Source organism: Rhineura floridana, chromosome 2 (assembly GCF_030035675.1).
Source record: "Rhineura floridana isolate rRhiFlo1 chromosome 2, rRhiFlo1.hap2, whole genome shotgun sequence".
Taxonomy (NCBI): domain Eukaryota; kingdom Metazoa; phylum Chordata; class Lepidosauria; order Squamata; family Rhineuridae; genus Rhineura; species Rhineura floridana.
Window position 1 is genome coordinate 234,820,496 of NC_084481.1, and position 24,538 is coordinate 234,845,033.

Sequence of the window (24,538 nt, forward strand, 5' to 3'; positions counted from 1 at the left end):
CAGCACCACAAACAGCTATGAGGATCTGTTCCTGCCAATTATTGAATTTGAAGGTAACAAAATTAAAGCTGTCCAACTTTAAACCAAGCTGCTCTAAGTTTCAATGTAGAAACATCTGTTTTCTGTCAACCAAACTCTTTTTCACAGTTCAAAGCCTATTCTACAACTTCTGTTAAATTTGCATACCATAGCTAGCCTGGGGGCCTTTTGAATTGTTTGCACTTTATAGGGATATTTAATTAACAGGTACCATGAAGCTACTATTAAGCACTATGTTTTATTGTTTTAAATGGTCCCCCGTCGAACGGTGTCAGCCCTGACAGCTCCTCACATTTGGCTGGATTGTACCTGTTTTCTCAGTCCAACAGATTTCAGGAGAATTCTCAATTAAGACTTGCTTGAAAATAGATCTGCACTCTTCAATCCATTAAATTAGAAGCTCTGTAAATTTTGAAATGGAGCGGGAGAAGAACCAAATGAAGTCTTTCCTCTTTTGTAACCTTAAATGCATTTGCATCCCAGAAAATCAAAGTCTGGAACACTCCACAGTAATTATTTTAGACATAATTCGGTAGCTTCCAATAATGGGATTATCCTATGAAATCTAGGATCATACTAAAATTCACCAGTAAAGTGTTTTTGGTGCAGTTCTAGTGGATGCCTTAGAGATGAATTTGGCATCTCCTGGTTTCCTGCTACTACTGTGTGTATTACTACACAGTAATATACATCTGTGCCTTTGTTGTAATTTGGGCATGTAAATAGATTTTATCTTCAGTGCATTTTCCAAGAAAGGGCCCAATCTCCTGGGAAGTTCTTTTGCATGAGGCCCATTTACTCTATGGAGCTTGTGCTGGAAAACATCCTGATAGATTGAACGCTAGCACTGAACACATGGTTCAATTAAATCTGTGCTATTCCACCAAGAAAGGCTTCTGAAGGTTACTGAGCCTCTACTACAGATGCAGAATATGCTCTTAATTAGTATTTCTCTTCTCCATATGCTGTTTTGGGGCTTTTACCTCTCAAATTTTGTACTCTTTCTTCTTCCAGCCCTATTTTTAATTGTTCATTGAAATGAGCTGCCTCACCTGAAAGCTGAATGGTTTCACTAACAGGAGGTAAATGGTTGCAGTTGTTTTCAGTTCCAGGTCTTAAAATATTGAGTTGTTAATGAACTTTGTTACTGCAATGTCATCATTTCCATGTTTACACTTTTCTTTTAAATTTGTACTATGAAAGTTAAAATTGATTGTTCCCAATCACCAGCAGGGTCATATTACAAAAACATGAACTTTTATTTTGGCAGAACTAAAAAAAGAGTTGCGTATTTCTACATTAAAGTGAAAAGAAACGGATTTCCAACTTTCTCATAATAAGCACATAACGAATAAATGCTTTTGCAGATATTAAGGTACTAAATTTCAAGCAAGACTGTACAGGATTATGGAATACTGAATGACAGCAGATTCTCTTCATTATGATAAACAATGGGGGGGGAGTTAAAAAGCCAATTAAGGGCTAAACTTTTTAAAACAAAGTCTTTGGGGAAGTGAACCTGTTGTTTTAGGAACATTTCCCATCTGCTGTCTTGATATTCAGACGTTTAGAAAGAAAAAGGAATTTGGGGTGGTTGAAAGCGTCAAACACTTTATAAAAAGGCCTAGATAAAAATCTTCAATTTCCCAGTAAATAAGTAGCATTTTTATTGTTAACATTTGCCTAAAGAACCTTTCTGCCTCAAAAACAACCGCCATATGACACTTTTTAGAATAACCACTGTTCATATTAAAGCAGAAACCAATCAATAAATTTCCTTTTTTTTGATCTTTGTAAGAGACAGGACAGGCCCAGCTGAGAATGAAAAAGGCTCCATGTTGTCATTCTCTCACTGCAGTCTTCGATAACTTTTGCAGAGTTCATGGTCCCGAATGTCACCCCAGCCCCCATTTTTCACATGGGGGCTTAGGGGGGCCACGGAGTACCTCTTGCTGATAGTCATGGTTTCAGGAAACAGGTACTGTTGGTTGCTGTTTAACAGCGAGTCAATTTTGGCACTCTGGACAGAGGGTTGGCAAGATTTCTTGTGATGCATGCCACAGTCGCCGGTGTGGAAGACCCGGGGGATCTCAGGGACCAGCACCTTCCAGAACCGGGGCAGGCAGCTGACAGTCAAGTGTTGCAGGGTCCAGTCCCAGTTGTAGTCGTCGTAGGTGCAGAAGGCATCGGTGCAGGCGATCAGCTGCTGGTAGGTGTCCCGGGCAAAGGCCATACCCATGTTGTGCTCCGTGGACTTCCACGTCTTGAGCTCCACCTTATCAGCCCGAGCAGCAAAGCTGCCGCGCACTGTGGCATAGGTGCCCAGCGAGAGCACCTGGCACTCAGGGCAGTCCTGCTGGCGCACAGCCCAGAGGCGCTGCAGGACCTGGTAGAAGTCGGGGGCCAGGTAGTGGTCCTCCTCCAGGAAGAGGACCAGGCCTGGGTGCTCCCGCAGGGCCCGCACCCGCTCCCAGACGAAGTGCAGCTTCCACCACCAGTGGTGCTTGGTCTGGGCGAAGGAGGCCTCACGGTAGTGGCCAAAGCCGTCCGGGTACTGGGCGTTGAGGCAGCCGAGGCGCAGCGCCTCCGCCTGGCCCACGTCGCGCGGGCAGTCCCGCAGGTCCGTGCCCGGGAACTCGCCTGGGTAGAGCTGCAGGCTGAAGGGGAAGAAGACCTGCAGGACGGCGCAGAAGTCCACCGAGGCGGCCAGCGCGTTCAGCTCGGCGGACCACACGTCGTGGCTGAGCACCAGCAGCACCTTCTCCACGCCGGGGGCGCGCCGCAGCGAGGCCAGCAGCAGCCGGAGGTGCTCGGCGCGCTCGTGCACCTGCACCACCACCGCCACCGCTTCTGATGCCGGGCCCGGCCGCCAGCGCGCCTCGTTGCGCACCGGCTGGTCGAAGTTGAGCCGGTAGACCAGCGAGCGGTAGTGCAGCGTCCGGTTCAGCCCCAGCGCCGCCGCCTCTTCCCGCGGGGGCCACGCCGAGGACGAGTTGGAGAGCCGCCCGCGGGCAGGAAGGCTGCTGCTGCTGGCCACGGCCGGCGGCAGAGGCTGGTCTCCCGGGGGTGGCGGCGGCGGCGGTTCCTCCCGCTTGCCGCCGGCCTCGCCCGCGCCTCCCCAAAGCGCCAGGGCACAAGCGCCGGCGCCCAAGGCCAGCAGCAGCGCCAGCACTTTGCGCTTGTAGATGCGGAGCCTCATGGTCCCGTCCCGTCCGGTCCTCCTCGCCCTACTCCGCCTCCCACACTCTCACTACCTGCGGCGACGGCGGCGGCTTCGAGCCGGGCCCGGCGCGGCCCTCAACGCCTCGGGGCGCATCAGCGGAGCAGCCGGGCGGCCAACGTTCCCCGCCGCCGCCGCGCGCGCATCCCCTCCTGCTGCCTTCACTCAGGCGGGCGCGAAAGTGGCGAGAGGGAGGCCAGTCCCTCCCTCCGCGGGCTCAGCGGCGCGCCCGGATGCGGAGCGAGCGGAGGAGGGACGCCAGCGGCCCCGCCCCGGACGCACAAGCAGGGAGGCCACGCTCCGCCCCGCCCCGCCTCCTGCTGCTGCAGCGGCGGCGCCGCCTCTGCCTCCTTCCACGTGCCGCTTCCGGGAGCACCGGCAGGATCTGCCCCGTCGTGCCGCGATGGAGAATGGGGCGCCCGAGTCCTGATGGCGGTCTTCTGTCCACCTTTCAGGGCGCCTCCGTAGCATGCCGTCACCGCGGGTTGCTGGCGTAGCTTGCCTCGAGGTCGCATGCACGAGGCTAAAGGCGCCAGGCCGTGCACGGGCCGCCATTCCGCAGGCTGAGCTGCATTTTGAGCTGGGATAGATCATCTTAACTACGCAATTCCCGCCCCCTCCCATTTCATTAATCAAGCGCAAACACTAACTTTACTTTTAAATTCGTGGCGGATCGGGGGAGCGCGCACAGTGCAAGAGGCCCCTCCTCTTGTTCTTGAACTTTTCCACTTGTAACGAAGAAAAGGTCCCTGACTTTGCAGATTTCCTCCTCCCTCCCACTCAGTTTTCCTTTTGTGTTGTGTTCCGCACACATCCGGAATAAGGACCTGGTTGGGTGGAAAAGGGAGACTAGGACAAGACTGGAGGAGTGCGTGAGCTCCATAGAAGGAAGTAGGAAGGGCCCTAACTGGGAAGGTTTGGGGAGTTCAGCCCATATCGTCGTGGGCATCACTGTATGGTTTGGCTCTCCAGAGTGGATCAGGTATAAATTACAGTTCCGCCTTTCCTTTTGAAAGTTTATGACTAAAAAAAGGTCCTATGCAACTCTGAATCCCGTCTACTTTTCCCCTCTGCAAGCACAGATATGTCCTTGGCAGAAATTCAGCAGAGCACTCTCCAGCCCCCACGCTGTTCACCATCTCAGCAGAGCAGCAGGTGCTGAGAGTTGCCCTGAAACCCAAAAAAAGAAGCAGGGAAGATGGAGAGTGAACCAGGAATTTTTAAGCCTTGGGGTGGGGACTAGAGGCAGATGCTGGAGGTGGAAATAAGCTAGGCAGCCCCTTTATTTATTTATATCCCACCCTTCCTCCCAGTAGGAGCCCAGGGCGGCAAACAAAAGCACCCTGAATCATCATAAAAACAGACTCTAAAATGTATTAAAACAAATCTTAAAAAAGCTTTAAAAACACCTTTAAAAAGCAATGTAGGCGGCCACTTGGCAGGGTCCACATTGCCTTCTGGGCAACCTTCTAGGTGGCATATGCTGGGGGGGGGCAGGGGTGGAGCCAGTGCTTTCTCGGTGACAGCACTGGCACCTCTTTTTTTGCTGCCCTTGGCAACCATTTTTTTTTGCAGGCATCCATGACACTTTTATCACAATCTCCTTTTTTATATATATCAAAAAATCACTGGCAATGGTCAAATTTTACATCTTAGGTAACAAGAAGTATCGTCAGGGTTGAAGGACACGTTCTAGCCAGCCAAAGCACCTAAGACCCCAGTACCCTCCCAATGTTTCCCACTCCCTCTTTCAGCAGCCCCAGGCATGGGGCCAATGGCAATTGGAAATCAAATCCTCTGGAGGGCACCAGATTGGTGAAGGCTGCAGTGTAGAAATTTCACAAGCTGAGACTAGGTAGGAAAATGCAAGATTGCATGGCCCGCCATTAGATGCAGGTGAGCACTCAATAAGGAGATCTCAGCTAGAGGGGAGTGTGCAGAAGCCAGAGAACGAACTACAAGGTGAGGGGTGCCCAGTTTGCCATCAAGTTCCCTGTAGGGAATTTACGAAACCAAACCAGCTGTAGTGTGGAACTGGCTGTGTGGAGCAGCTGACTGACGCCACTGCAAGTAGCCTTGGTGCCTGACCGTAACAGCAAGCCTAGAGTGAGAGACTAGGGTAATGTCAGCAGTTTTGCTCCAGGATCCCTCCTTGTTGCAAGTTTGTGGGTACACTGAGAGGCAGGGTGTGGGTCAGAAGGAGAAGCAGTTGATACTGGCCTATATTTATTAGTCGTTTGCATTAATGTAATATTTGTATATGTGGTTGAGTTGTCCATTTAAGCGTTTTGTCCACCACTTAGATATTTTTTTAAATATTAAGCAGTATAGAAATTATATAGTAAGGACCCACCTCTCTTCAGAAGCAGCTCACAGACAAATATTAAGTTTTATGTTATGAACTGTTATGACCTAAATTTTCCACACCTTAATGTCCGCCATTGCTTCACTGTCTTAAAATTACACTCCTATCTTATCGCATGCTTAGATAACAAAAGCCATCTTAGGTACATTACATATTAAAGCCATTTGACCTGCTTATCGGAAAAAAGCTAGCACCCCACCCCACTTTTCCATTATCTGTGTTTCTGCTCCCACTTGCAGCATATTAGTATTTTGGTACAAGAGTTGTATCTCAGCAGTTTGCCTATATACTGCATACACACACGCACGCTGCCAGGTCAATGGGTTTCTTACAGTCGTGATAAGACATTACTCACTGTACATTGTGAATTTATAACTCTTCACAGTTCCGAAGAACAGATCAGTGAATGGAAATACAGATAGCATCAGTGTGTTTCTAAAGACCAGTCCCATTTAAGATTAATCACTGCAGCACAAGTCCAAACCGTTTCAGAATCTTTGTATCTATACACGAGAGGGTTTTGGCCATTAATAATGCAAAGCTGCTTCATATGATGCACTCTGCACTTAGGAACAAGTTTCTTGAATGTAGAGCACACCTTTTATAGTAAAATCCAGGCTGACGGGCTCACTCCTTTCTCATTCCTGTATCATTATGCACATGCATTTGATACATGGAAAATCAGTTCCAGCATATAACTTTTAACATATAAAGGGGCCATCACAGTAACTTGTTCTCAATCACGTTACAATTTTGCATCAATCCTTCAATAGTGACAGTAAACAGAACTACTTGAATAAGCATGGCAGACTTTCATTTGACAAATTTTATATAAAGGTATAAAAATTGCACAAAGTTTGCACTGATTTTTTCTTAAACTCATAATACTGTTGTGTTCAGAGTAAGCACCATTTCAGGGAACAGTTCTTAAAACACTGCTGAAATAACTTGGGAGCTTTTCAGAACGAATCCAAGAGTGTGGCCTGCTGTCCAGAGAGACATATTTTCTTGCTCCACTGCAGCCAATCTTCTGGACTTATTTTGAACACCAGCTGTTTTAAATCAGAAAAGCACCACTAATCATTTTTAAAGTGGGAACAGTGACCTTATATGGAAGGAGAAAAGCAGGTTCTCACTTAGAAACACGACTTTAGGAGTCCTCCAGCTGTTCCCATTCATAGCATCAGACAGCTGTAACATAGGAACATAGACTTGGCATCGTAACAGAACCTGTAGCCCTCACACAAAGAGTTTCCCTGAACTATGACAGTCATGAGAGTGTTAGACAAAACAGGCAGCCTCCTCTAAACCAAGATGCATTCTATTTAGAAGCCAAGCCTGCATTCCTTCCTCTTTCTGGATGATAAAAAAAGGAAAGGTCTAAGAGACAGTTTGCAGATCTGTTGGCTCTGTAATGCCTCTGTAGTGCTCCATCATTGCTTTCGATAGCAGACAGAACTCAAGACAGTGTGTGTCTTCTGCTTCCGATGCTGGCTGAAGCTGCTCAGACCACACAGTGTGTCTGCTTAAGGTCACCGGATGCTTTACAGATGCCTATCCAGAAACTGGGAATAGCAAGTCAGAGAGCAGAAGTAGCGGAGGATTGGGGCTGCTGTGCCTCCCATATTATCCACAAGGACAACTGTGTGTGCCACCCTGTGGAGATTCATGGTCACTGTTGTCTGAATGAAGGAACTCAGGCAGGCCTGCCCGCACTGACAGCTCTTTGACATCTCCAGATCGTAACAGAGGTGAGAAGGAAGGATGTGGCAGCTATAAGGAAGCCTATGAAGGAGAACAAGGTGTGGATGTAAATACACAGTTCATGTTGAGTGCATATTAAATGCAGAGGGCCGTATCCAAAGGAGCATTAAGGAATGCACCCTGTCAGCGCAAGGATTTCTGCTTGTGCAATGGCACTTTCCCTCCTCCCCCACACTAAATCTGTTCTAGGGGTTTCCCCAACCCTCTGGAGCACATGGGTGTGGGGTGTGCGCAAGGGGAGAAGTTTAATACATATGGGGAGCTTCCACAAGTACAAAAGTAGTCCTCCATGAGTTGGAGGTTAACTGGGACAGAGGCAGCACACTTATGACACTGCCCTCACCCTCATCTGATAACTGACTATAATGCCCAAAGGCGGCTATTGTCTCAGCCTTTGGCCCCAACCTATATTTATAAATTTTATATCACACACTTCCAAAGTAGCCCAGGGTGACAGGATAATGTGAAGATAATTCACGCCGTTGTTATCAGGCAGTTGTAACAGACAGGTTACAGAGATAAAGTGTTGTGCTCCAAACGCTTTGAAAGCTGAAAGGCACAACATAAATGCCAGCATCTGTAAGACTGAGAAGAGGGTAACGGGAACAGAAAAGGAGACAGTTCTAGAAAATGAAGCCCCACCATCTGACCCACAGGAAGTTTCTCCTGTAGGTTCTTTTCAGCAGACATTGTTGGCATGTTAACTTCTCACCGTCACCTTACAGTGAAAATCTTGCTTAAAAAAAATTAAGGCCAGTACGTAGAGCAGGGGTGGGGAAGCATATGTTGTTGGGCTGCAACCCCCATCATCCATAAGCAGTGGCTCTTCTGATTGGGACTGATGGGGACTGCAGTCCAGCATCTAGAGCGCAACAGGCTCCATCCCTGAACTTCAGAGGCATTTTCACTTTTTTAATGAACAGTTTTATACATTATTTTGGAAAGCCTGTCTCAAATGTAGTATGTCATCATGGGGCGGCTACTTTTGAAAGCAACAAGCCCTGAGTCTCCTCAAGCATTACAGATCGACTTGTCATTCCTTGGATCCTGGCCTAGGCTTCTCAGGAAGCCATACTCTGTCCCACATTTCAGTAGCCTTACTCATACCACAGAGTTCATTCCAGCAAGAAGCTATTGTACAACAGAACTGCTAACATCTGCCATAGATGGCAGTGACTGAGGGCACGATCTACTGGAAATTTCACTCCTGAACTGTACCTGCTTCCTCTACATTACAATTGTACCTCATATTCAGCAATAACGTTGCTGTTTTGGAATGTTTTAATTTTGAATATGGGAAAGATTAATCACCCCTGGGATTCAAAGCCAACCCCTTCCATCTTTACCTGTAATTGATCGTTGCTCTGGCAGAATATTCTAATAAAGTCAATGGTATTTTTAGCTGCATGTCAGGAACAAGTGGCTTGGGCTGCTCAAATGGATTGCCAAACAGATCCAGGCTCTCGAGGGAGAGTTTTGCAAAATCACTGGGTAAAAACGGGAGCTTATTACGAGCCACAAACAAGAAGCGAAGCTGACTCAGTTGACCAAACCTGAATGGCAGCCTAATTAGTTCATTGTCATCCAACTTCAACTGAATGAGCTCCCGTAACTGGCAGAACTGTGCTGGAAGTGCTTTGATTTTATTCTGGCTGAGATCCAGAGACTGGAGTGACTTTTGGAGGGTGGAGTTACAGAGAGCCACACTGAAGGACTCCAGGTGGTTGTCTTGTAGATTCAACTCCTGAAGGCAAACAAGATCCCCAATAGTTGCCGGCAACTTTTTAATATGGTTGTGGCTCAAGTCCAGTTTCTGGAGGCTTTTCAGGCACAGCATACGCATATCAATGCGGGCTAATCTGCAGTAAGAGGCTTGGAGATGTTCTAGAGTGTGCGGGAAATTCCGGGTTAACGGATAATCCTTCCTTGAGGTTATGGTCATCTTCGTCTTTGGTTTCTCCACTTCAGAAGCCTTCGGTGGGACCAAGGTAGACAGTGGTAAGGTCTCCTCATTGGTGCTGCGGTCAGCCAGCTTCACTGCAGACAGGAAAGTCTTCAGCTGACTGACATTTGCCTGTAGCCAAACAGTGCACAATGATAATCACCATTTGCAGGTCCAAAGGTTTTTGTAAAAATGCTAGCACTTCCTGAATCATGACACAAACATGTGGGTGAGCATCAGGTAGTAGTTAGCCTTTGGAAAGCAGAAGGGTAAAGCCCAATGCAGTTTTCTCTAGCACTGACTCCATCAGAATTAAACAACATTGTCACAGGGACATAATGTTGCTCCAATATTAGACAAGGCCCATAAGAATAGAACATAACTACTGAAAAAACATTGCTGTAAAGTACAAAGCTTAACATTAAAAAAGCCTGATTAAAACTATGAGAAAAATGTTATTTACCTCATTCTACAATGATGCAAATCTAAAACATGCTGGCTAGCATCAGTATTGCTGAAAGGTATTTTAAGCTGTAGAATATAGCTCCCAATCTGTTCACTAGTTAAAGAAATGAAATATATATTGAATAAATGAAATGCATACATGCATTTTTTGCTTCTTTCAGTGTCAGATAGCCAAGAGATGAATGTCAAAGAGGCTAATAAGCTAATTTTCCCAAATGTAAATTTGCCAGCTGAGACAGATTTGTAGAGGTTGGGGCAGCACATCTTCCTCATGGCCCACGTTGGGTTGCCAAGACACCACCCTTGTTTGGCAAGTACATGCAGTTAGAAGACCAGCTGTTGCCTCAGGCCAGATGCCATACCTTGCTGAGACAGATATCCACTGCTGGCTCCTTCAACCGTATGGTGGCTTTTCCTTCCTCCACGAACTTCGTAAAAAGTTGTCCTATGTTCTCTCTCAACTGTTTTTAAAAGGAAAAGAACACAATAGAACCATGGGCCTATGAGTAAACATTTCCCAAAACAAGCCACCTGTCCAAGCACTATAATAAGAGTCTACCAACCAGATGTTCAGACCTAAAAATAAGACAAGGGATTTACAGTCTATTCAATTTGTAAGGCTCCCTGTGATTGGCCAGTCTTGGAGACAGACAGCTGATCCAGACAGATTGCCGGCCTGATTCAACAAGTCTATTCTTAGATATCAGTTGTGCAGTGACTAACATAGGTCTTGTTATTTCAGTAGATCTACTCTTGAGTAAAACTTAGTTGAGCACAGCACCATGTTAATAATTTAGAACAGTGGTGGGGAGCCTGTGGTTCTCCAGATGTTGAAGGACTGCAATTCCTATCGTCCCACACGATTGACCATGGTGGCTGGGGCTGATGGGAGATGGAGTCCAACAGCATCTGCAGGCCCAAAGGTTCTTCATCCCTGATTTAGAACCAAGCATACAGAATAAAATTCCCTTAGTTTTCAAAATTCAAATTATTCATTGTCTTCCATGGAAAAAAATCACTGTCTGCTACTAAAGCATTCTTGCCTAACAAGAAATTTTAAAAACTGGACATACACTCCTAATTAGGACCATGAACAAATCCGTCTTTCCCAGCTATCACTTTTTTGAAATAAGCCCAGAAGACACCTTTTCTGCATGCATCATACAAAACGTGCACCTCAGGAGCTCCTTCTAACGGTCTGACTCAAGTGATGAACAGGTGTTGCAGGGAATTAATTTTACCTTTGTCCAGTAGGTTAATTTCCACACACACACCTCTGTATCCTCCTTCCAGGCACATCCCAGACAGGCAAAAACACTTAAGGGGTCTAGAGGTTCCTCATCCCAGGCCTAGGGCGTGGTCCACAATAGGTGGGGAACCCATAATCCTCCAGATGTCATTGTGCTCCCGTCAGCTTCAGCTAGCATAGCCAGTGGTCAAGGATGATGAGAGTTGTAGTTGTGCACCTAGAGGGCCACAGATTCTCTACCTCTGGTCAAAATGCACATGATGTAGCCATGTTTCTAAAGCCAAGCAGGTCTGGGTTTGGTTAGTGCCTGGATAGACCACCTGGGAACCCTGTATATACTGCCTTGAATTCCCTCATGGAAAAAAGATCCACCCTCGCTTCCTCTCCTTCTGGAGGGGGGAGAGGAGGAAGGGCAGAATATAAATTTAATAAAGAAACTGCAGCCCATTAGCTGCCTGGCCAAATTCAAGGTGCTGGTTTTGGTGTACAAAGCCCTATACAGCTTAGGACCAATTCCCAGTCAATCACGGCGCTCTACAGGTGAGGCCTCCTGCAGATACCATCTTATCAGGTCCATTCTGCACAACATAAGAAGCAGACCTTTACAGTATTGGCACCTACCCTTTGGAATTCCCTCCCCTTAAGTATTAGACAGGTGCCATCTCTCTTATCTTTTTGGAGCCTACTGAAGACCTTCTTCTTTCAACAAGCCTTTTAAGTAGAGACCTTATCCCAGTCTGTGCTGGAGTTGCTTCTTAATAAGTTTTGTAAAGATGTTTTTAAAGATATTTTAATGTTTCAAGTCTCTTGCTTTCAAGATGTTGTAGCATGCTTTTAGTGTTTTTGCTTGCCACTCTGGGCCCCATCTGGGAAGAAGGGTGGTATATAATAATAATAATAATAATATAAATCAAGAAAATGCACACTTGTTGCTTTGCTCAGTTTTGCCTCTGGCCCCATCCACCCCTGATATGTGGCCCCCTGAAAGTTGTCCTGAAGGGGGAATGTGGCCCTTGAGCTGAAAAAGGTTCAAGATCTTGATTGTGAGAAAGTGGTGTTCTGATTGCTTCCAAGGCCTCACCATCCTGGCCGGTTTCAAACCTGGTAGGGCAGGCAAGGAAGGGCTTCTACCTTTCATGCTGCTCACCCACCCACCCACCCCGCTATAAGGCTGGGGATCTCCCGGACCCCACATTAACTTTGGAAAGAAGCAAGTTATCTTTTTGCCCTTGGAACAGACTCTTCCTTTTCTTACCCCTCCCCCAAGAGAAAAATATCATCATCATCATCATATAATCATGCCACAGCTTAAATGCTGTTGTACTGGCTTCCAGGCAGGAAAGTGAACTGATTGATTTGCACTTTAGATGTTTATTTATAAAAATATTTATATACTGCCCTGTCAGAAAACATCAAGGTGGTATACAGCAAGGTTAAAAAAACATTCACCACATGGACTACTTGACAGCTACTGAGGGTCTTGGTGAACCACTGAATGATTTCTCTGCCTGTTGTAGCAATCTTACTGTGTTGAGTTAGGTGCTGTACTCAGCCTAGAGAAGGGGTTCCCAAACTAGTCTACCGACCACGAGTGATCCACAAGCTTCATTCAGGAGGTCCATCGCACAGCCACATTAAACATCCATGGAGAATCTGAGTGGCATATTTACTGCTTCTCTTATTTCTTATATTGCATTTTTATATATTTTTCTTCTGGGAGGAAGGGCGGAACATAAATTAAAGAAATAAACGCAGTGAGAGAATGCCGCAGTGGAATAGCTGGAGTGTGGGCGCGGTTCGAAACGACTGGGGAGCATCATAGAAGGCGGCCAGAGACTGGATATGGTCTCCCCCCTCACCTCGGCGAGTAACTTGGACACAGCTTGGATGGTCGGGGGGGTTGGGGAGTACTGGCCTGGTGGGTGCTCAGACCCACGCCTCCGGTGGCTGCTGGCATTCTCCATTGCTGGTTCTCACGGTGGCTGGGTGGGGGGATAACGGGATATTTTGGCACTTTAGGTGGTCCTGTCTGGAAGTGGGGGGACTTTACTTGAGTCCTGGCAGGAGGGAGGCATGTGCTTGGCAGAGAAGGTTCTTGTGGGGAGGGTGGAAGGCCACGTTATCGAGAGGCTAGGTGGCAGATGCTGGAGGGGTACGAGGCGCAGGCCATGCCAGCTTAGGGGAACAAGGGATAGATGCATAATATCCATCCCCTGTTCCGGGCCTGCGCACCACCAGAAGACAACTGGGAGATGTACGACTCCACCCAATCTTCGACTGCTGTTGTGTAACGCCAGGTCTGTGGTGCAAAAAACATTGCTCATCCATGACATGATCATGGATGAGCATGCAGACCTGGTGTGCATTACGGAGACCTGGCTGGATGAAGCGGCAGCACCTGTGCTTGAGGCCATATGTCCAGCGGGTTTCCGATATGCACAGCAGCCAAGGATTGGTAGGCGGGGAGGGGGAGTGGCAGTCATTTATCGGGAGTCCTTGAGTTTTGCCAGACTCCCTCTCCACGAGACCAAGTTTGTTGACTGCATGTACTGGAGGTTGGGCCCTAAGGGCAGTTTAGGGATTCTTCTTGTGTACCGCCCACCCCCCTACACAAATGACTCCCTGACCGAGGTGCTCGAGGTCATCTCGAGCGTGCGGATTCTCTCCCCTGACCTCTTAGTCTTGGGGGATTTTAACCTGCATGCTGAGACTGCTCTCATAGGAGCTCCTCGGGGTTTCATGGAAACCATGACTTCCTGGGAACTGCACCTTTGTAATTTTGGACCCACCCATGTAGCCGGTCATGCTCTCGACCTTGTGTTTGTCTCGGGAGGGGAAGGAAGTGCTCTGAAAATGGGGGCTGTTTCTCTGAACCCCGTGTCATGGTCAGATCACTATCTGGTGAACATGGACTTCTCACTGCCACATACCCTCCGCAGGGGTAAGGGACCCATTAAGATGGTCTGCCCCAGACGCCTGATGGAGCCAAAAGGATTCCTGAATGCGCTGGGAGATGTGGAGCTGTCAGAAAGTCGCCCAGTCGAAACCTTGGTGACGGAGTGGAATAGGGAGATCACCAGGGCAATAGACTGGGTGGCTCCAAAACGTCCTCTCCCACTGAATAGAACTCAGATTGCACCCTGGTATACACCACGCTTACGGGGCCTGAGGCAGGAGGTGAGACGACTAGAGCGCCGGTGGCGGAAATCTCGTTCTGACGGCGATCGGACACTTGTTAGAGCAGCAATAGCTGCCTATCAAGTGGCAACGAAGGCAACGAAGAGAGAATTCTTTGCTGCCTCCATTGCGTCTGCAGTGTTGTCCCAGGAGGTTGTTCCAAGTGGTCCGAAGCCTGTTCGGTCTGGTTGCACAGGAACCCTTGGAACATTCTAAAGCCTCCTGTGACAAATTTGCCAAGCAGTTTGCTGATAAAATCGAGCGCCTGAAGAGCTCGATTCCGTAAGCCGTGGACACAGGTAGTGGGCCAGAGCTGGCCAATCGCATTCCGGTCCGGTGGGATCGGTTTCAGCCCCTTCCCTCTGAGGAAGTGGACAAGGTGCTCTCTAATGTGAGGCCAACCACGTGCTTGCTTGACCCTTGCCCTACACGGCTCATTGTGAGCTGCAAAGAGAAATTGAGCGAAGGGATCAAGGCAGTGGTGAATGCTTCCTTGGAAGAGGGTGCAATGCCATTAGCCCTCAAGGAGGCAATAATAAAGCCCATTCTGAAAAAGTCCTCCTTGGATCCCCAAGAGTTGAACAACTTTCGCCCTTCCTCCTCCCTCGCGGCGCCTCACCTGGTACTTGGTCCCAGGGCGGTGACGGGCGGTGCTGACCAGGAGCCAGGCGCCGCCTCCTCCTCCTCCTCCTCCGGGCGGCTTCCCGAGGGCGACCACAGCCCTGACGGAGCGCCCCGGCCCCCGGAGCCCCGCCGAGGGCAGCAGGCGGCTCACCACCGACACCTCGCACGGCAGCCGCATCTCCGGAGATGGCCAAACCAAGCCAAGCCAGAACAGCCCGGCCTGCTTCTCCTCAGGCCCGCCGAGCCTGGGCGCCTCAGCCGTCGAGGTTAAACTGAGGGGGGGGGAAACAAAATCTTCCCGCCTCCTGCGCGCGCACCCCGCTGAGGAGTAGGGGAAAGGAGGGACCTTCACGCTCCTGTCGCTTCCGCGGAGGGGCTGCCTTTCGAGCTGCCTGCCTCATGGAGCCCTGGCCCGCTGCCCGCGCGGCGAGGGCCTCCTGCTTTAGATCCGCTTCTCCCTTCTAGTGTCGTATATGGGTTCATTTCGCGTTCTCTCGACATAGTCCGGAGATGCGTGGGAGGGTTGCTGAGGGAGAAGGGTGTGACAGGCGGTGGAGATAGTCGCCTCAGCTTATCCGAGGCCCCCTTGAGCAGGTGAAGAGCAATACCCCGTTCCATATACAGAGATAGGAAAACGTTAGAGGCGCTCACGCGCTGAGTGACAACGAGTCTAGCCCTTGGCAAAACCCCTCTACGGTTTGCAATGAAACTTAAGAGTGGAAAGTCTTTTCAGTTTTTCAGAAAAAAAGTGCAAATAAAGACCTGAACTTGCAAGATCTGAACAGGATGATTCACGACAGATGCTATTGGTGGTCGCTGATTCATAGGGTTGCCATAAGTCGTAATCGACCTGAAGGCACATAACAAAAAGACTACAGCGTTTGATTTTTTAAAAATGAAATAAGTCCATATTCTTTTGCTATCTCTCTACTTTGTTGTTGTTATATGCCTTCAAGTCGATTACGACTTATGGCAACCTTATGAATCAGCGACGTGCAACAGCATCTGTTATAAACTACCCTGTTCAGATCTTGTAAGTTCAGGTCTGTGGCTTCCCGTATGGAATCAATCCATCTCTTGTTTGGCCTTCCTCTTTTACTACTCCCTTCTGTTTTCCCCAGCATTATTGTCTTTTCTAGTGAATCATGTGTGCTCATTATGTGTCCAAAGTATGATAACCTCAGTTTCATCATTTTAGCTTCTAGTGACAGTTCTGTTTTAATTTGTTCTAACACCCAGTTATTTGTCTTTTTCGCAGTCCATGGTATGTGCAAAGCTCTCCTTCAAAACCACATTTCAAATGAGTTGATTTTTCTCTTATCCGCTTTTTTCACTGTCCAACTTTCACATCCACACATAGAAATCGGAAATACCATGGTCTGATGGTGACTTTCGCATTGTCTTTTGAGTTTCCTACAACCTCCATCTATTGCCCTCTTGCAGTGGATGATGGTATAGCTCCCTCTGTAAGCACTGTATTTACCTCCAATACTAGCAACACTATATTTATATTCACTAATAGGCAAAAAACCTTGCGGTTTAAGAACATACCTATAGCTCACAGCTATTCTATCAAACTTTAAAAAGCAGGGAAATTGGGCAGCTATAGTGAATGCACCAGGGGAGCAGGAGACCTGAACTCCTCTCTGAGATATTGGACTGCCCTACAAAGTTGTCAAAATGCAAACACAATTTGGGCTGGTCTTTCACAGTCCAATCCACTTGCTGTGTAGCGTGGAAGAATTTGGTAACATGTGCCTCTGAGCATATGGTGAGTGGTGGCAACACTTGCCATCTCCACAGATAGAGAATTATATTTTTGTATGTTTGCTGGTGTTCTTCTTACTTTGCTTCTTTCCTGTGTTATTAATGTTTCTACAGAGAATCTACACTAGAAAATTTTATTTCCCTCATTATTCATCCCAGAAATCTGTGTCAAATTTATTTTTATTAATTTCAAAGCCTTTTTATTGGTCAGTGTCATATGATGGTGAAGACAGCCTTTTGTGTTTCAAATTGGAGGTTATGTTCTATTTCTATTTTGGGTGGATTAACAGTGGAATTTGGACCTGCAGTTTGATGAAAAATCAGACTGATTCCAATATATTGCTACTTCAGCAATGACTCTAGCTGTTGGAAAAAAGAGGATGCATATTTTCAGCCTGCTATGTTTAAACCACTTCATTTAAGGGAAGGTGAGCACAGTCAATTGAAAACATAGAGCACACCTAGCATTTTGCTAGAATATATTTCACCTCCCACTGTTTTATCTTGTGCAAATTGAGACACTCCTGATGTCCACTGGAGACTATTCTGCAGAAGTCAGTGCCATTAATCCACAATTATGTTTGGAGTTTTTTTAGTATAAATTTTGCAAAGAGTTGCTGTACTTCACATATTCACAGAAATAGAAACAAAAGAAAATGATTTCCTATAGGAAACATCACTAAAATTGCGAAGGAAATCAGACATATTCAAAGTGACAATCTCAACTATATCAACTGTCTTAATAATGTTGCTTCCTCCCTGCTAAAACAAGATCAGCACAGCACATGTCTTCTTTCTATTCTTTGGGCTGATTGCAGGTGTTGCCACCACTCACCATATGCTCAGAGGCATGTTACCAAATTCTTCCAAGCTACACAGGAAGTGGATTGGACTGTGAAAGACCAACCCAAATGGTGTTTGCATTTTGACCAATTTGTAGGGCAGTCCAGTATCTCAGAGAGGAGTTCAGGTCTCCTGCTCCCCTGGTGCATTCACTATAGCTGCCCAATTTCCCTGCTTTTTAAAGTTTGATAGAATAGCTGTGAGCTATAGGTATGTTCTTAAACCGCAAGGTTTTTTGCCTATTAGTGAATTTCCCTGCTTTTTAATCCGGGAGGTAAGAAATGGGATCCTGTCCAAGTTTGCTGAGAGTGGATCGATCATTTGCATGCTTATTGAGTTCAATGGGATTTACTCCCCTGCAATCATGCTTAGGATAGGTGAAACTGACCACAGAGGATGGGGAGGGGAGGAGGAGGAGGAGAGGAAATGCAGAGGGGAGGACTGGGAGGGGAGGAGGCAGGATGGAGAGGGGAGGAGAAGGACAGGTTTGATCATTTGCATGTTTATTAAATTCAGTGTGATTTACTCCCGTGCAATCATGCTTAGGATAGGTAAAACTGACCAGGGGAGGGAAGGAGGGAGGGAGGCCTGGAGAGGGCAGGGGAGGACAAAGGGAGAGGAGAGGAGAGGGGGAAAGCAGGTCTGATCATTTGCATGCTTATTTTCAATGGGATTTCTATGCAATCTTGGTTAGGATAGGAAACACTGACCATGGGGGAGGAGGAGTGGGAGTGGGAAGGAGCATATTGGAGGGGGGCAAAGGAAGGTGGAGGGGAGGGCAGGTTTGATCATTTGCATGCTTATAGAGTTCAATGGTATTTACTTCCATGCAATCATGTTTAAGATAGGTAAAACTGACCATGGGGAGGAGGAAGGGGAGGAGGGGGAAGGAAGGGGAAAGAGGGGATTGGAAGGGGATGGGGAGGGAGGGGCAAAGGAAGGGGGAGGGAAGGGGCAAGAGGAGGGGATAGGAGGAAAGAGAAGGGAGGGTGGGTTTGATCATTTGCATATTTTTTGAGTTCAGTGGGATTTGTTTCTATGCAATCATGTTTGAAAATGAAAATGGACTGCCTTCAAGTCAATCCCCACCTATTGCGACCCTTTGAATAGGGTTTTCATGGTAAACGGTATTCAGAGGTGATTTCATCATTGCCTTCCTCTGAGGCTGAGAGGCAGTGACTGGCCCAAGGTCACCCAGTGAGCTTTATGGCTGTGTGGGGATTCGAACCCTGGTCTCCCAGGTCGTAGTCCAACACTGACCCAGGGAAGGGGCAGGGAGTGAGAGGGGAGGAGATTGGGTGGGTGGGCACTGGGCAGAAGGGAAGCCCCTTTCCTTTCCAAAAGGAAAACATTGTAAACAGAATCATTCTTTTTCAGGCTTTCCCCCACCTTTTTATTCTACAGCGGGCACATGTCGCCTCCCACCCAAATTTAAACCAAAGCTTTCCCTGGCCACATCCACACCAGGCCTTTATTTCACTTTGGACAGTCATGGCTTCTCTGAAAGAATCCTGGGAAGTGTAGTTAGTGAAGGGTGCTGAGAGTTGCTAGGAGACGCCCTGTTCCCCTCACAGACCTTCAATCAGAGTGGCTGACTGTTAAACCATTCTCTCAGGGGAATAGGAGTCTCTTAGCACCCTTCACAAACTACACTTCCCAGGATTCTTTGAGGGAAGCCATGACTGTCTCACATGAAATCAAAGTCTGGTGTGGGTGTGGCCCTCTGATCAGGCAAGCCCAGCAGCTGTGAGGCTTTTAGAACTCTGACAGTTGGTTCTTACTGAGCATGCCCCGCGTTATAATAGGCTTCCAGCCAAAATTTCTTAAATTAATTAAAAATCAGCCAGGCATTTTTTAAACTTTTAAACTGCAGCAGATGAAGGTCAGAGTATGGGGCAACATCAGTATTAAGATTACAGGTACTCTGTGAACATGGCTGATTTTTAATGAATTTCAACAGATTATGAGAACAGAGAAAAAAGTCCAAAAAGGCTCTGAGGTTTTTCTCTCTCTTTTTACACTTTGAACTGTCTATTCTCTCTGACTGTTTTGTGTATCGCCATGAAAATTGACAGGGTTGTTAAGCAAGTGTTTCTGAGTTCAGGACTATAAGTTATGTAAGGTTTTGTTTTGAAATGAGCTTATGGGAAGCCTCAGAATGGCATGGGGGTATTTTCAATTTAACATTGCAGAATGTGAAAAATCCCCGCTGGCTATAGTATACAGCCACTATTGTGGCTGTATAATGTTGCATGAGTTTTAATTAATTAAATTAGAGGGGTTGCATTTAGTGAGGTGGTGAAAAAGTATATTAAAAAATAATACTTCAAAATTAATTGTCATTAGAAGCCTCTGTGTTGCAGTGCCTTTTACCCCCTTCAGCTGGTGTTGCAACTGCAACCCTATCTGGATATGGATGGCTTGGCATGCAGGTCAAGCAACTTTGGCTGACCGGGTGTACTCCAGATGTCGCTAAACTAAAGCTCCCATCATCCCTGACTATCGGCCATGCTGTCTGAGGCTTGTGGGAGTTCAACAAGATCTGGAGGGCCACAGATGATCCCCAACCATGTTGTATGTAGTCACTAGGGCTCACTGCAGGAGGCTTAAGGTTGCCTGAAAGCCACATACACCCTTCGATCCTCCCCTAACTTATGTGGCTTATTCGGCAAAGGCCTTCTGTACATGGCTCAGATCTTTTCACAAATGGCAATAAGCCACTGGAAACAATGGTACAATACTGGATGTATGGCTAATCACTTCGGGAGATGTGCCAGACATTGCTTACAGTTAAAAGTGTTGCTTACAGCCCCAAATGTAGGAATGCTGATATTGGTATCATGCCTTATGTTGACCTCGGCATGCAACAATCCAGGATTGTTCCCCACTGCCCTGTGCTGGAATCCTGGGGAAGACACAACTACCTTTATATAGCAGGGAGCTACGAAACTTCCCCATCCTAAGGCACTTTTGTGCCCGCCTTATTCTCTGGACTGCAATAACAACAACAACACCACATTAATGACAGGTGTCACTGCAGCCTCCGTGTCAAAGCAAGGCAACTGGAACAAATGCCTTATCGGTGCTGTGGATGTTCAGGGTGTGTCGCCAACACAGCTACTGCTCTGGAAGCTGGACCCACAACGTAGGCCGGGTTCGCTTGAGCCCTGTGTCCTTTTGTTAATACTCTCTTGTGCTAGTAACTTGCACTCACTGACACACACCTGCGGCCCTCGGATGCGTGGAAGCCCTTTCCCCTAATAATGCATCACAAATCATCCTATGCGCACAGTCAAGCCGTGCAAGACGTTCCCCGACGGATCGCGGTCGGTCTCCGGCATGGTGCTTCTGCAGCGGCTTCGGCCGCCGCACTGACCCCTGCTGGCGGCTGGGGGGAATTAAGCGCGGCCCGGACGGCAGTGCCCGCTCTCGCCAGGAGGGAGCAGTCGCGCAGCGCACAGGGACCAGTCCAATTACCCAGAGACGATGCCCAAAAAATACATAAAATCGACCATGAAACAAAAACAAAACCCACCGCAAAAGCAGAGCAAGAAAAAGTAAATAAATAAAATCCCTTCCTCAGTAACAATCAAGAGTCGCCCGCCGAGGCGGCCCGCTACTACGGCCAAAGCCTCTCCGCGGGCGGTGCATCGCAGAAGGGAGGAATGAGCCGGCCGTGGGGCAAGGAGGCCACCCGCTTCTTGACTTTTGCCCGCCGCAGAAAGGGGCTTAGGGTTAGCAGGGCCACCCCTGCCTCGCTCGCTCCGCCCGTTCCCGCCGGCGGAGGGGCCTGCGAGGAGCCCGCAGCTGCCCGGCGCAGTTTATTGATTAATTAATAATTGGTTATTATTTTCGGGCGCAAAAGAGTCTGGGTCTCGCTGTCTTGCCCAGGTAAGGCTGCAGCGGCTATTCACAGGCGCGATCCCACTACTGATCGGCACGGGAGTTTTGACCTGCTCCGTCTCCGACCTGGGCCGGTTCACCCCTCCTTGGGCAACCTGGTGGCCCCCGGCTCCCCGAGGATCACCATATTGATGCCGAACTTAGTGCGGACACCCGATCGGCATAGCCCACAGCAACCCCGAACTCCTGAGCTCAAGCGATCCGCCAGCCTCAGCCTCCGTAGTCGCTGGATTACAGGCACGCGCCACCGCGCCCGGCTGCGAGGAGTCGCCGCGCGGGCCTTTTCAGGGGCGAGCCGCCCGTGACGTCATGCTGAGGCAGGGCTGGAATAGGAGGCGGCGGCAGGCCTCGTGGCCGCGCGGGGCACGCCGGGAGCGCCCGCCGGGGTTCATCTGCGCGTGCGCGGGGCGACTGGGCCTTTCTTGCGCGCGAGGCGGCCGGGCCTTTCTTGCGCGCGAGGCGGCCGAGATGGGTCACCAGCAGCTCTACTGGAGCCACCCGCGGAAGTTCGGGCAGGGGTCCCGCTCCTGGTGGGTGGGGGCGAGCGGAGGGAGGGGGGAGCGGGGGCGAGCGGAGGGAGGGGGGAGCGGGGGCGAGCGGAGGGAGCGGGGGCGCCTCCGCCGCTCGTCATTCCTCTCGGAGAGGCCGGTGGGGGTGAGGGAGGGGCGCTTTCCGCCAGGCGCGTCTTATGGGGGGCTGGGAGGTGTCGGAGCGGCCCTTCGGGGGGTCGAGGCTCCCCTCCCGCCACTCACCCGGCCCTCCTCCTCTCCCCGCAGCCGCGTGTGCTCGAGCCGCCACGGCCTGATCCGCAAGTACGGGCTCAACATGTGCCGGCAGTGCTTCCGCCAGTACGCCAAGGACATCGGCTTCATCAAGGTGAGCGCGGGCCGGGTGCGGGCGGGCCGAGAGATGCGAGGGCCGCTCGTGGCCCCCGGAGGCAAGGCAAGGCGCGTGCACGCGAGCCCACGGGGAGGCCTCGCGCCCAGGCTCACTCTTCTCTCCTCCTCCCCCCCTTTGGCTTGTTTCTTGTGGGGCCCGTGACGGCCCCGCCCCCCCTTGCTTAACCCCACGCAGGGCCCGGAGGCGCCGGTGCCAGACGCTTGCCGCTCTCCAGCCCTCAAAAGGGAGCGTCGCCCAGCTGTGAGCCTCAGCCGCGGGGGGAACGCACCCTTTGAGCCCGCGTCTGTAAAGGGATGGGGGGAGTTGCAGTCAGACAGCATCAGGAGGTCTCCACGTTAGCTACTCCTGAAGCAGAGGATTGCCCTGGTTACTGTCTCTGGCCGGTGAAAGCAGGAATCCAGTGGCGTCCTCATTGGAGCAGAGAATTGGGCCACAGGCAGCCACGGGCCCACATTAACACTGAAGGCAGCGTTCAGTGCTTGCCCTGCTCCAAGCAGATCCGGTGAAGTTAACAGACATGGCTAACTCATTGATTCCTAAGTTCACTAATTTCAGCAGGGAGTTAGTTGAATGACACCCTCAGAATCCAAATTTGTGATGCCGTTTTGGATGATGTCATAGCAGGATCCGAGGCGACAAGATGATGCAGGCTGGGCAAGGAAGCTCCTTAGGTAGCAACGCTAACTGTCTGGCTCTTTCCTTTCAGTTGGATTAAGCGCCTGGCTACCACGATGGCTTGAAGAGGACTGCAGACTTGGAAGCTTTGGCCTGATGAGCCTCCCCTGCCAGACATGCTTTTGTGTACATAAAAATAAATAGGGTTTTGTTTGCCCTAATTCCCAGCCCCCGCTGCTGCTTGTTCATTGGATGTGACACACAAATATTACATGATGTTTTGACACACTTATGTACAGCCTGAGCTTTGATGGTGATGGTCAGGACAAGTGGTGTTTGTGTGGGCCGCAAACCAGCACTGTACGTAATTAGAGGAACTGGGATGATGTCCTGACGGAGGGGACAGAGGTGAGACCCATCACCCAAAGGGGCCCCACTACTAGACATCCTTTGCATAAGCCAATATGTGACTAGATCTTTAGAGAACAATCTGAGGCCTCCTGGATTATATTGGTAACCATCTTCTCGATCATGTGCTCATATTCTATTCCTACATGAATAGAAATCCTTGGCTCTTTTGACAAAACCAACACTTCCCGCTGGGATGATGTCCTGAGGGAGGGGATGGTGGAGGTAAGTTCCATCACCCAAAGGGCTCCCACTTGTCATCTGGTGGCCCTACATCCTTTAACCCTGTTATGAGCTAGGCGTTGTTCAGGGACCTGAACTGACTTGTTCCCAGTTTTGGTTCAATGAACTCTTGGCACTTTCTTGTGTAGGGGGAGAGAATTAAAACTGCCTCTTAGTTAACAAAGACTCTCCTCTATTTCCTCACTGCTCTTTTTCTACATGGTTGCTTCTCCTACCCTTCTCACTCCTCTCTCTTGGGTTCTTCTGCAGGAGCGCACGTTGCAATACAGCTTACTTTAGTAAGTTTGCACAATTTTCTGGAATTGACAGGTGGAGCCAATAGCAAATGACTCAGAGGTCCTGTTTGCCTGAAGCAGGATGTTTTCACCTTCAGCATCACATTTCAGTGCTTCACTCAGAGCTCTTCTTTGTTACCAGCTTGATAAAAAACACACACGCCGCTTTCCTCAGATACCAAAGCAGATGTCTTCCAGCCCTCAGTGTCAAAATGAGAGGTTGGGTCTTCGTTTTGACCGCACTATGCTGTAGAGCCTACTCACAGGTGCAAACCCACCCTGCATGGGAGCTTTTGCCTGCTCTGTCTCCAGCCATAACAACATAAGAGCCCTGAAGATGGATCAGGCCAGTGGCCCACCTAGTCCAGCATCCTGTTCTCACAGTGGCCAACCAGATGTCGCAGTGGGAAGCCCACAAGCAAACCCTGAGCACAACATCATTTCCCACGATACCCAGCAACTGGTATTCAGTGACATACTGCCTCTCACAGTGGAGGTAGAGCGCAGCCATTGTGGCTAGCTTTATCCAATTGAGAGCCTGGGCTGGCTCATTCCTCTTTGTGCAAGCTGGTGCTCCCTTATTCCCAAAGAGCAATCATGTTGATGCTGTCCTTAGCAAGGATGCCAACGGAGCTTAGCTCGATACTGCTCAGGGAATCCTTTGCCTCTAAAGGAGCCACATCCACCAGCTGGCAGGTATTCTCCAGGCTTCCATTTTTATCTCGGTAAGGTGGTGTGT

General features: G+C 48.9%; 3 protein-coding genes across 3 annotated transcripts; 1 reads left to right on the top strand and 2 right to left on the bottom strand.

Annotated features, from left to right (window-relative positions):
• Positions 1 to 1,279: 1,279 nt before the first annotated feature.
• Positions 1,280 to 3,439, bottom strand: MGAT2 (alpha-1,6-mannosyl-glycoprotein 2-beta-N-acetylglucosaminyltransferase). Its single transcript, XM_061612625.1, has one exon. The coding sequence runs from the start codon at positions 3,236 to 3,238 to the stop codon at positions 1,889 to 1,891; it is 1,350 nt and encodes a 449-aa protein (XP_061468609.1). The 5' UTR covers positions 3,239 to 3,439; the 3' UTR covers positions 1,280 to 1,888.
• Positions 3,440 to 6,421: 2,982 nt separating this feature from the next.
• Positions 6,422 to 15,421, bottom strand: LRR1 (leucine rich repeat protein 1). Its single transcript, XM_061612626.1, has 4 exons — positions 14,841 to 15,421; positions 10,158 to 10,256; positions 8,735 to 9,462; positions 6,422 to 7,409 (listed from the first exon to the last, which is right to left on the bottom strand). The coding sequence occupies exons 1-4, from the start codon at positions 15,021 to 15,023 to the stop codon at positions 7,169 to 7,171; spliced, it is 1,251 nt and encodes a 416-aa protein (XP_061468610.1). The 5' UTR covers positions 15,024 to 15,421; the 3' UTR covers positions 6,422 to 7,168.
• A 6,326-nt stretch (positions 15,422 to 21,747) lies between these two features.
• Positions 21,748 to 23,103, top strand: LOC133377853 (small ribosomal subunit protein uS14). The gene is made up of 3 exons (XM_061612627.1): positions 21,748 to 21,888; positions 22,135 to 22,234; positions 22,965 to 23,103. Exons 1-3 carry the CDS (start codon positions 21,827 to 21,829, stop codon positions 22,971 to 22,973), a joined length of 171 nt encoding a protein of 56 aa, XP_061468611.1. The 5' UTR covers positions 21,748 to 21,826; the 3' UTR covers positions 22,974 to 23,103.
• The last annotated feature ends 1,435 nt before the right edge of the window (positions 23,104 to 24,538 follow it).